The sequence below is a fragment of the Chroicocephalus ridibundus genome, chromosome 17 (assembly GCF_963924245.1).
Source record: "Chroicocephalus ridibundus chromosome 17, bChrRid1.1, whole genome shotgun sequence".
Lineage (NCBI taxonomy): Eukaryota > Metazoa > Chordata > Aves > Charadriiformes > Laridae > Chroicocephalus > Chroicocephalus ridibundus.
The window spans coordinates 2,815,853-2,828,773 of NC_086300.1; the positions used below are offsets into that span (position 1 = coordinate 2,815,853).

Below are 12,921 nucleotides of genomic sequence, written 5' to 3' on the forward strand. Positions count from 1 at the left end.
TTTTGGCATGGTTTTTTTTTTTTTTTTTTTTACAAGTAGGTGGCCAGGGGAGCTAGCAGCGAGGATGAGGATGATCCAGCCTTCAGTCATCCCCAGGAACTCGCCAAACGCCCCTGAATTCAAGTCCTTTTTCCTGCGCTCTCCCACACCAGCTGAAAGCCCGGAGATTATAACCCAGCAGACAGAAACCTGGTACTTCCCAGGATGTATTAATGGGCACAGCCGGGCTTCTCTCCACAGCACTGTCACCCAGAAGCACCCAAATCAACCAAGTTTATGAAAACAAATGGACAAAAGCGAACAAAAGAATACAGTTCTCGCAGCCTTACACTGAAGTCACTTAAGACGTAATTGTCCATTTGTTTTAATAATTCTTCCCTCACCTTTCTGCATATTAGAAGTTTTGCAAAGTGGCTCAACCCATCTGGTTGCCCAGTCGGCAAGTGCTGTGTGCGGGGCTAATAAAGATATTTATCTGCCAACAGTGTAGGAGGCAGAGCTGCTCCTCAAGCATTGGTCACCTCAGCCACTCCTTACTGGGCAGAGCAACCCAAACTGGGTCGCCTGCGTGACATCAACACGGGATCCGGATGACAGCACTTCGCAGCCGAGTGCACAACGGGTGACAGCGGATAATTACGAGTGTCCCTGCACAGAAACACCTACATACGCACCATGCTCATCAAACATGCAAAGGGAGACAGGAACAACAGTTGATGCAAGCTCCCTACGTGAAGCAACTCTTCGCAGGCACGCATTATTGGAGTTAAAATATAGAGTATTGTGTCATTATTGCAGCCATTCATTTAGCTTTTGAGTAGTCTTACGTCGTTACGGACCAGGCTTCAAAAGCCATCCAAGACTTGTCTTGGTGCTCTCCTCCAGGTCTGGCGCCACATTATCACCCTGCCCAGCGGGAAGTGATGCGGTCAGTACTTAGCATGTAAATGAGGTGTCCACACGCTGGACCGATTCAGCCGCTGCGTTCACGGAGAGACTGTGCAACTTCTCCCCAGTACATGACACAAACGTATGTCACCAGCAAACGCTGCTGCAGAAGGTGGGACAGCCAATACCTGCAGCTCCTCTCAGGGAATTCACACTCAATACACATTTTGTTATATTTTAGAAGCTTCCATCTGACCAGACAATTGCTTTATCAATGTGGGGCTCTTAATACCAGGTTGATTGACTTATTCCACAGCAGCAAGTAAAGGCTTCTCCAGCGAGAAGAGCGTTTATTCAAGACTTCCTGCAAAATTTAAATCTTTGCTTCCAGAACAGTTACACTCCCCATACCCCGTGGCTCCACAGAAAGTCTACAAACACACGTTGGCACGTCGTTGTCTTTCCTGGCTTAGAGAAGCGGAGAAACCCCCCAGGAGCTGCCAGGGACCCCGGCTCCGGGCAGCCGAGCTCGGCTGCGGTCTGGACTGGCACGGACTGGGGGGGACACACAACGCTTTCCTGTAAATGTCACATCTGGTAACGGGTTCGATTTTATTGTTGGGGAAAGGCTGGAGGGGTGTTTCCTAGGAGGAACAAAAGGTTTGTTTTTCACTTTTTTTGTGTTTGGAAAAATACACTTGAGAAGTTTCTAAATGAGTTATTTCAACATTTGCAGTTTACTGGAAGTAATTAGGAATATTAACGTACAGAATACAAAGCACATTTATTTCACTTTACCCTAAATGCTCAAGACTACTCCCTGTAAGCAATTCTGAAGTTACTGGCTGCATTTTTAAGAGAACAACAGTTTACTCATCTGACACACCAAAAAGACTTTCCACTGGAACAGCAGCAGGGACTTTTTTCAATAAAGCGCCATTTGGACATGAAGACATACCAGAGCGCCTTGCCTATACAACAGCAGACGCCGAAAAACACCATCAATTCTTCCCAACTTTTTGTTCTGCAGAGTTTTGCCCACTAAAGACACAGGAGCAGAAAAAGGACAGAGCTGATCTGCAGCGTAACGCGGGTGGTCTAGAATTCAGGCTCCTCTCTAAGATACACAAACACTCAACATGCTCCAGGCAGCTCCAAGGCTGGAGCTTCAGAACCTGGACTGACCCACACATGGTGCCACGTCCCGGTACCACCAAACCCCTACTTTGTTAACAAACATGGAGGAATTTACTGGTATAGAGTTTCAAGGTTGGTCACAAGGAGTCATTCGCTTTCAATCTGACTGTTTGCAGAGCTTGTTTCTGCTAAAAATGTGCATCATTATGGGCATGAGGAGGACAGAAGCGCCACCCCTCCCTGTGTTCCTTTACCCGCACACAAACACGTTCACACACAGAGGCGGCGGTATGCAAGATCCGTATCATCTTGAAACATAAATAGTCGTATGTTCAGTTGGACCAGGAACAGGCTACCATCAACATTAACGGGAAATCAAGTAATTGTCCGTGTTTGTGCTGAAGGCAGGCTGCACGCCGGCGAGCCAGCAGAGAGATACAGCTGCTGCACACATCAGCTCGGGTGGGAGTATTTACTGGAGCGCTGACAAACACAGCTGGTTTTCAATCCAGCCCGCATCTGGCACCAGCACCGGGAGGGGGATGGTTGGTCTTAAAAAATATATAAAAATCACATGAGGCTTTGCTTCAGAAGCATCAGCACTGAAGCCAACAATTGAGCACACAGTGTTAGCCTAGATGCGGACTTTGAACTCAAACACTTTCCTTCCAAAGCGGAAAATTCAAAGCTCAAAGGACAAAAAGGGACGAAGCTTATCTGGAGCTTTACGGAATGAGTGGCTCCAAGGCTAGCAAAGGCACCCAAACCAGTCCTTACACCGACACCCACCGATATCCACCTTAACCTTCACTCCAGTGAAAAATAACCTGGGGTATCTGGCACACCCAGCTCCTTGTGAACCCAGACTGAAAATCCTCAACAGCCCAAGAAGCACTAACAAAACCCGCTGCCATGGCCAAGGACACCATCAGGATGGCACAGAGAGAGGGAGAGGAAGAAGATGGACATCCATTTTCCGTACAAAACCAACCAACCAAGAGACATCTGTACAGGTGGGCAGCAGGAAGCGAAAACTATAAACATTTCTGAAAGTAAGCACAAAACACAACCAATGAAGTGTTTCATGTCTCTATATAAAGCAAACCTCACGCAAAATAAATAATACAGAATTCAAAAGCATACCCTCTCAAAAATCTATGAAAGATTAGTAAATAGCATCATTTAAAAATACTGCAACTTCTTCACTTGCCTAACAGAAATGGCGTTTCTGTTACAGCAGCTTCACAAGCACAAAAGGAGAAGGTAACCGCGTGCTGAGGACAAAGTTTTAGCTGGTGTTCAGACCTAGAGCTCACTGTCCTCGGCCCACAAGCAAACGCTGGCCAGACCCTCCATGACTGCTCATAACCACAGGAAATTAAGCAATTAAAAGCAAGACAGAAAACAGACTGCAATTATTAAGAATAAATAATACACTCTGGAAACTGTTTTTAAGCCAGGAAAGGTGGGGAATCAAGAGTTGCCATCATAAATTAAGGATTACACATGTAGCTGGCGTATTCTGTCCGTTTACATCCCCACCCAATCTGTATCATCGCGGCGCTTTGGAGATTAACCTTCAGAGCTATAAAAGAGTCTTCGGCTATTCTGAGGTGAAAGAAATGGAACATCTGCGCAACTTCATTCAAAGAGTTTAAACCCTGACGAGCCCAAGATGCCCTGGGAGGGGGCGTTCAGCTCCGCAGCTGCTGGCTCACACCCAAAAAGCCAGCATTACTGGTAGTATTTATTTATACCACTTTTATCTGCTATGGTCCCTATGGAGGAGATGAACAAGCCCAATACGGAGTCATTGAAAGACGACACGACACACACCAAACCTAGCTCATAACACACAACTCCAATCTGGTAAAAAAAAAAGCTGAGCATAAAACACAAAACACACAAAAAAGCGGAATTCATTCTGTATTTCCTTTGGAACAGCTCAGCGAAGCTTTGAAGTGACTTCTTACAAGCAGTGTCAGTATGTACTAACACTTCACCTCTAGTTCTGTTCATTCTGGAAAACAATTCTAGTACTGCTACAGGGCTCCAATAACTGAAACGTAAATGATACGCAGTGATTTAAATGATACGCAGCGAGTACTGGTTGAGAAGTGCTCCTTCCCCAGTACAAGACACAAGGGGAGCCGGAGTTTAAGCAGGCTGAGCTGCCTCACTGGAGGCAAAGAAAAAATTACACTGCAGAGATAAGTCACACAGAAGTGACAGTGAAATACATGGCTCTTCAGAACACACGATACAAAGCATAAAGTTGTTTACATCCCCGAGCTGTTCAGACTGGGTGAATTTCCCTTCGAGCCTTTAGTTACACAAGGACTTTTTTTTTTTAAAAAAACAAAAAAACACCAACACACATCCAGTTTAATCTGTGTTAAATCTCCAAGGAAAATGGCTGGCTGTCAAATAAAGCTGCGGCTGTGACAAGCTCCGGTGTCTGCAGTCGCGTCGCTCCGGCGTTCTCCTGCAGCATTTGTGTCGGTGGGACTGGGGATGGCGACGCATCCGTGCCACCCTCCTACCACGCACCGTGTCACCCTCGCCCCGCCGGGCTCACAACCAGGGCTCCAATCAAACAGAATCATGACTAAGCAGCACAAAACCGAGAGGAAATAGACCCTGGCCGAAAAGGCTTATTATAGGCTTAATACTCCTAAAAATAACTCAATAGGCAATTTACTCCACATCCACTGTCAGCTCACTTCTTCCTCATCTGCTTGTCATTGCTTTGGAAAAGCTTAAATTTCTGCTGGCGATAAAAAGCTGGGGTATGATGAGCTGCCTTCCTGTGCAGCCTGACTCTACTCTGCATTCAGTAACAAAGTTAAATAAATAGCCTCTTTTTTTTTTTTGAATCAGCAATGCTAAAAGCACAAGGATGAACAACAACAACAACAAAAAGAAAATCAGTAGAGCTCCATAGATCTCAAGCCCCCGATAAAGAACAGCCTGCTGCACACAGCTCTGACGTAGCAGTGTAACGCAGAAACTGCTGCGGAGAAGAAATTCATCAGGTGATTTATGGGCAAACACACAAGGTCGTGTTGTTGCATTCAAAAAGTTAAAAAAAAAAAAGGTCAGATACGCAGTGCAGGCGAGATACTAGAAGACAACTACTGATTTAAGAAATACCATTTAAACTGGAAGAACGACATGTGCTATTATCCTATTATTGTTTTTAAAAAACTAGAAGCTGCTGTCAGATACCAGAAGCGCATGTTCATAAGCTTTTTGTTCACCTGTTTTGTTCTTCTATCCCAGTCTTGGCTCTGAGACAGCTTTCCACAAACAAAGCATCCCACAACTACACCTAAAAGCCCACTGCCTTTATTTTTAAATTGCAATTGAAAAGACCCCCCCAGCACTAGCCATTCGCAGCGGTTTAGTTACCCGACTGCTCCCGGCTGCAGGGGACGCACACGGGAGCAGTGTCCGCTGGAGAGTCCTGGCAGGGACACGGGGCAGGCCCTGAAGCAGCCCGGTGACAGACTGGGGAGGCAGAAGCTCGCAGTTAATCGGCTTTGTCTTTACCAGGAGTTGTATCTGGTGATGAATGAAAAACACCCTCGGAAAACGTCAGCGGTGGCTCGCGCGGCCAAGAACTGCAGAGGTCAAAGTGAGTTGGCATCATACCTTGAATCGATGGGGCGAGAAGCAAAAATACCCCATATGCTGTCATCAGAGCTGGTTTGGAGCGTCTACTTTTTTTAGCTCCATTAAAAACCTCAGCATCCTAGAGTGGTCATCTGGGTATTTTATGGCCTATTACAGATATTTGATTTTAAGATGATGCTACTTTCTCACACACACCCGTCAAAGCTTTAAATATACACCTTTGCCCACAAAACCAACATCCCAGACCAAAAAAGAAGGAGAATGTAAGACAAAGACTTCCTGACTTCACAGGGACACAGCCTATGGCCATGGACTGTGCTGTAAAACACCCACTATCACTATTTTTTTTTTCCTTTAGCCTTTTTAGCAGCTCATTTTAGCAGCGTAGCAGTTTACTACAAATACCCTTTGAAAGGATTTATTTATTTAAAAAAGCCACGAACTGACACGCTTCGGTATTTTTCAGGACAAAAGTGAGACTCCTCTAGCTCTCCAGGTATGTACCAGAGCTCATCACAATTTAAATAAGTTTCTTTGATAAAGAAATTTCTTGTAGTTCTGCCTCTCTCCAAAACCTGCGGTTCTAGGTTAGTGGCAATAAGTTTTTTTTTTTTTTCACTATTGGGTTTGCATTCAGCTATTATCAAAGAGATGACGATGGTATTATTGGTATTACTTGGAAATAAAGTCAAACGATGGCGTCTCAAGACAATCCCTACCTGAGATGAGGTATGAAGGGCATGGGGCGAGTTTCCCACACGTAAAAGGATGGTTGATCCGAAAGCAAAACCGATGGATCAGCCTGGCACATACCACCACCAGCCACACAAAGGCCTGGGCCCCTCCGCACCGCTGACACGGTGTGGTGTGTCACACCAGATCAGTGAGGCTAAAACATTCCTCGGGTCGGCTTTCACAATGGAATGAGTCAAATGGAACACACCGCAAGGGAAGCCAACAGTGAAAACAATAATTACCTGATCTATCCCAGGCCCCAATTAATAATGGTATCTAAAATAAAACGAGACATACCTGTGCGTACAGGCTCTCTCACTCCCTTTCCTGTTACGCAAGCCGCGATGCGAGACGGACGCAGCCCAGGCAGTCGGGCACCTCTCCCTGGGAGCACACACGGACCCCGCAGTGGCTCCTCCGACTGGCAGCTCCCAGTGAAACCGCCTCGGGGAACCCCGTTTTGGCACCAAGGAGGGCATTCACCCAGGTAACCTGCAAGAAAAGCCCTCACCACCACCGCACACAAACAGCCCAGACACCGTGCGCTGCTTGTCACACAGCTCAGGCCAAAGCAGTGACGAGTCCTGCGCGGGTGCTGCCCAGCATCCTGTGCCACACCAGTGTCAGCAAGGGACGGGGGAGGAAATACAGGTTTTCTGGCATTTCTGCTTATATTTCCTGCTGAAATTACTGCTCGCCAGGGCCAGCATTTCCACTGTTGCCCAACTTAAAAGCACAGCTCCTTGCAGAGGATGATAATGCCATTTGGGAAAAAAAAATAATAAAAATTCGTGACACAAGCTTGGTCTCTCAGGTGACACGGGCTAAGGTCAAAGCACGCACATAATCCAACACTTGTAAAGCTGCTGCTCTACCTAATTACGGCAGGGATGTGCTTGTGGCTGCCTAGTCCAAAGACTAAAAGGTGAAGGAGCTGGGAGAGCTCCCCAGCGCCAATTTAACAAAAAGAAATGAAAAGCAATCAGAAGTGGTTTCTGAAATACCCAGTTTTTTAATCAGCGAGTCCCCTATACTATGCCGCCTTTGGCTTTGGTAACTTGCCTGTACGGCGAAATATGGCACGTAGACTGCAAAGGAGAAATTCAGAGCAACAAAGATTTCCCCCCACTGCCCCCTCCTCCAACAAAGAGCCGTTTTCCCGGTTAAACCTCCCTGGTCTCCTTGCAGTGCCTGGGTCAAGTATCTTTTGCGCAACCAATTCGACTTTTGCTTCCAAATCTCGCTGAATTCCTCTTTCCTCTACTGGTATGGAGCAGAGCGGGGGTGTGAAACACAAGTTAGGGTTTACATCCTTTACTGTCTTAACGTTTAAGCAACCACTTTGTACACAATAAAGTAACATTTTATTATTCATCTGCCAAAAAAAGAAGAGCTGGCTTAAAAAGTATTACACATAAGCGTGGCATGAGATAACACCCAAATCAAAACAATAAATGGGGGTGATGGGAGTGAACGAGAGTATGTAAAAGCCATCAGCTTTGACACCACCCAAATTATTTTTTATTTTGACGGCATTTCTCGTGACTTACGCACCACACTGTTAGATACCTGCCAAAACCGAACTGTTTGGATTCATCTGCACTACCTCACGTCTTCACTGCCTTACGTCAGCAACAGTTTCTCTTGCCATATAAAATGAAACGCTGTGGTTAGTTTAACCTCAGTTTTTGCAAGTTTCTGCAAGTTTCTGCTAGAAAACAGCAGAGAGACACACCATGGGATGCAAAGAGTTATCGATACTCCCTGCCCGCTTTGTTTGTGTCCCTCTGTTGACACAACCTCCATTGCTTGAAATAACAAAGCCCTAAGCAGAAGGGCAGAGAAGACAACCCCAAAAGGATCAGCTCTAAAGTGCAAAGTCAAGCAACCCTGAAACACAGAAACGGCATTTAAAAGCCAGGAACCCAGCAGATTCAAAAATGGGATTAGGGTAATTGGGATTATTCAATTCAGCTTTCTCAACGCAGACAGGATTAATTATTAGAAGGCAACTCAATTTTGGAGCATTTTAAATTTCTCATTTTGCTTTCAGCTTACCTCACTTCACAGCAGATCAAAACTGCAGCAAAATCTAGGACCTACGGGGTCCACCAGCACAGCTCAGAAGAGTTAGAATGCCCTCACACCGAAGATCCCGAATCCTCAGGAGAGAAATGCTGTGAAACGCAATGGATCGACGCGTTTGTCCTGCTGAAGGTGCTCGCAAGGCTCACACAGATGCTCGTTCCTCAGATACATCCCTGGTGTGTGCATTTTATTTCTTTTAATAGGACAAACTGCCCCATAAAGAAACCCTTTACAGCCAGAATCAACTCCTGCTAATTGGAGGTTTTGAAGACTCCCTGAGGAAGCTGGAAAGGATGGTGCTTTTTTTTTTTTTGTGCTGTTGTTTTTGTTTAAGGATGTAGAGGAGACTACATGTATTGCTCACAGTCTGGGAAAAAAAAGCAACTATAATTATTTAAGCCCGACAACGTGGCTCGATGGAACACAAGACTTTGCAGAGCATGAGATCCCTGCACGGGGAAAGATTAAAAGCCAGGAGTCTGTTCATGCTGACAATCTCTGCAATTTGTCCCACGGTTGGTCTAATAGCAAAGAAGCCACCGTTTATATAAAACTGCTCCCGATCGCAGGCAGGTAGTTTTGTGCCAGATGGTCTCTCTCAGCTCTGTGCACGGATCTAAGGAAGCGCTAACCATCTCCGAGCGCTGCCGCCTGACCACATCCACTCCACTCTGGAAACCAGCAAGCTCAGAAGAGTGCTCTGCCCTGGAAGACGCTGCTTATTTTTCGATGACGAGTTAGTGAGCGCAGTGAAAGTTGGTGAACACGAGCCCAAAACACTCGGTCTCCAGATGCCATCCCAGGCCAGAAGGGCGCGGATGAAACAAACTGAAGAAGTGATGAGAACCTGCGCCTCTGGAAGGCAAACAAGCTCTCAAAGGGTAGGGTACCCTCGGTCAAAAGCATCAGTGACATCCCCTCCTCTTCACTATTATTTAGCTGTAGTTCATCAGGCATCACGTACGACAGGAAGCACAGAAACCCCAAATATGAGCCAGGATTGTGAACTGTCAGGGCATGTTCCATATTAAACCAACACCACAGAAAATTAGGAGTCAATCTGGGTAATGTTTTCCCTTTTCGTCTGCTTTGCTACAGTAAGTGGTTATTTTCTCTGTGGTGGCCACACCTCCTGTAAAGGGACTTATTTAGAATATGCTCGTTCGGCTGGGCATGCCAGAGTTCATTCTTTCATTTAAGAGTTCCATTCTTCCTGGAACGGATGGCTGGCTACACGTACATACCAGAAACCCACATGCAAGTCACATTTAAGAAGCTTAGCCCATATTCCATTACCATATTTTATTACTAAAGTAAGAAGAAATGACTATTAAATCCAATCTAGATTGGATTTTAAAATTGCCCAACAACAATAGTTCAGGAATCTGTTTACGCAGCTTAGCAAAAGACAATAAACCAAGTCTGAAAACCCAAACCAAACTCCCCCTCAATAATTCACTCGTTATTTAAAGTCTGAAACAGACACAATATACATTAGTCACAACTCTGCATCGAGCTATTTTTACCCCAAGATAAGACTCCAGACACTCAAAGGCCCTACTTACCACTCCTCAGACGGGGAAACTACCCCGGCAGTCACCTCCGTGTCTAATCCGGAGGTAAGGCACAGGGCTATGGAGGAGGAGGACTAATCACTGAGCGTTCAACCCTGTGCTGTCTTCCGTGATCTTACAATATTCAACAACTTCGAACAGCAGCTCCCAGTCTCAACACATTTTTGCATAATTGTCCTTATGTCACATTAAATATGAACTATTCCACTAAAAGGCACGTTCTCGACAGTGAATAGGACTTTTACTTTTAAAGCAGAAACACTACAAACTGTTTTCTAGAAGGCATGGCTGAATTTCTACCCATACCTCCCCTCTGAAAAATAAATCTTTTTATAAGTGTGAATACACTAACATTTTAGAAGCTTTTCAGACCACATCAACTTCACTAGAAAACCATGTATTTAAAGCAAAAGAGTTCTAAACTCGCCCAGGATATATAGGTGAGTGGGTCACAGATAACCAATGCTAGGGCTAATAAAACCATGCCCTCGATTTACCAACCAAAACATATCCAAGAAATGGCATAATGCCTAAATGCACTTCTTGTAGCTCAAAGTAAGCCTTTCTATAATACACCGACTCTTCCTGGACAAATATAGAGTAAAACCCCCATAATTTAGACCCCAAACACTCTGAGCATTTTGCTTATTTCCCACTTGTTCATTTTTTACTATAGGAAGAATTCCAGAAAAAAAAAATCCTACCCAAAGCAAACAAAACAAAGCTTTTCCCCACTCTTCTTCCACAATGAACTGGGTTAATCTTGTTTTAGTACAACGCTGATGAAAAGCTCTCCCAACACTGGAATGAACTCCAGTATTTCAAGACAAAAGCTAAGCTAGAAAAAAAGTTTGTTGCCATACGAGAAGACATTTCCCCACAGAAGACTGCTACCAACGTGTTTTTATTCTTTACTCTGCTCTGTAACCAGCCACTCTGCAGTAATAAAAAAAAAAAGCTGTCAGAAAAAAAATAAAAAAAAAATATCTGTGCAGCCAAGAACAGACTAGAACAGTAAAAACAATAAGCCCGGATAAAACATGTTACGCATGCAGCCTTCTCTTTCTGAGTTCCCAGCTTTAGTTCAATGTTTATATCATGTAGATGCCACAGAAACATGCATATTAGAACACTATTTAACCTGAAACCTTCCTAAACAGGCATGCTCCTTATTTACAGTGGCTGATATGGATTCGATAGAGGAAGAAAATAATTTCCCGTGCAATATTACAAAACCATTATTTTCTGCACCTTTCTCAACTCCGGGGGCAGTTTCCTGGGGAATTCAACGTTGTTCTCTACAGAACCAGACACTCTTCAGTTTACCATTAACCAGTATTTTCCCTTCAGAGCCTTCTCATCCCCTCTCTATGGAGCTGGGGGGACACAGCCGCATCTTTACCGTTCCGGGCTCTTTTCCTCCCATGTTGTCCTCGTACACACCACGGGCCAGGCGGGGAAGGAAGGCACAGGTATTTTCATCCTCCCCACCGGGCTCTCGCAGCGATGAGCAGCGAACCCCGCTGCCGGTCTCCGCCGCCTCCCCCCCGGGGACACAGCTGTGACAACAATGCGGAGCTGGAGGCAGCCCTGGCCCCGGAGCCTGCTTTGTGCCACGGTCTTTGAATAGATTTTATTGTTTACCCTCTGCTCCTTCCGTCCTCTCCAGCCCCCACCTCCCCGGAATCAAATTTTTCCCGGTTACTGCCCCCGCCCCAAAAAAACCCGGCGTCGGGGCCACCTTCCCCTCCCCGAGCCCCCCCAGCCCTCCCGGACTCTGTTTTTCCAAGCTCCATTCCCTGCTCCGTCCTCAAACCTGTCACAACGCGTTGGCAAAACCCATCGTCGTGTCCCCCCCCTGCAACCTCCCAGGGGGGTTATATCCGAGGGGGGATCGCGCACACCCCCAAACCGGGCGGAGCGGGGGGGCGCGTTTCACACCAAGCCCTCCCACACGGCGGGTCAAAGCCCCGACCCCGGCCCTTCGCACCCCCCCTCCGACACCCACGGCGGGGCTCGCCCCACACCAGGCCGGGGGTGAACCCCCCCAGCCCCATTCATACACCTCCCCCCTCCCCCATGACGGGTTGTTACGGGTCGGGGGGGCCCCTCGCCCCACACCTTAACACCGTGAGGGGTGAGGGGAGGGACACACACACGCAGCGCGGCCTGGTGTGGGCCCCCCCCCCCCCAAGCCGCGTCTCCTCAGCCGGGCCGGGCGGCCTCCCCGCGGGGCCTCACCTCAAAGCGGCTCTTAGTGACCCCGTTCATCTCCCTCCGCATGGCGGGGCCGGCAGGAGGAGGAAAAGGAGGAGGGAAGGAGGGAGGAAGGCAGGGGGTGCCGGGGCTCCGCGGCCTCCGCCCGCCGCCGCCGCGTCTCCTCCGGCCTCAACTTCAACCCAAAACAAAAACACTCCGCACCTGCCAGCAACGCGCACGCTCATTGGCCAGCGCCGGGCGCGGCGCTGCGCGCGCGTCCCCGCCATTCCCACACCACACCACCACCACCCCCCCCCGCCCCGAGCCCCGGGTTCCCCCCCTCCTCTACCCCCGGTACCTACCCCGCAGGACACCGCCCCCATCGCCCTCCTCCCGGTGCCACCGGAGGGGGCTGAAAGGGGCTTTACCCCCCCCACCCACCTCCCAACCTCCTCGCCACACCGGGGGCTGCGGGACACCCCCACCCCCCCGCCCGTGACATCCGGGGGCCGTGAGGACCCTCCCCCTGATATCCGGGGGGGCGACAGCCCCTTGTCCCCCCCCCCCCCCGGGACCCCCGGTCCCCACGTCCGTGGGGACCGGGGGTCCCGGGGGGGGGGGGGGACGACACACACACACCCACCCCCCGGGGGTTGGGGGGGAA

The 12,921-nt window shown here is 47.9% G+C and overlaps 1 protein-coding gene across 4 annotated transcripts in view; it reads right to left on the reverse strand.

Annotated features, from left to right (window-relative positions):
- FBXL20 (F-box and leucine rich repeat protein 20) overlaps positions 1-12,715 on the reverse strand; it is a 43,831-nt gene extending 31,116 nt beyond the window's left edge. The window contains exon 1 of one of the 4 annotated variants that reach the window (XM_063354763.1): positions 12,699-12,715. Coding sequence is in view for 2 of the 4 variants with exons in the window: in XM_063354760.1 (XP_063210830.1) it covers positions 12,300-12,341 (42 nt within the window). In the remaining 2 variants the exon portion in view is untranslated. Of the gene's footprint in view, positions 1-11,309; positions 11,418-12,299; positions 12,445-12,619; positions 12,675-12,698 lie in introns of those variants that run through there. The other 3 variants (XM_063354761.1, XM_063354760.1, XM_063354762.1) reach the window with 3 other exon arrangements.
- Between the last annotated feature and the right edge of the window lie 206 nt (positions 12,716-12,921).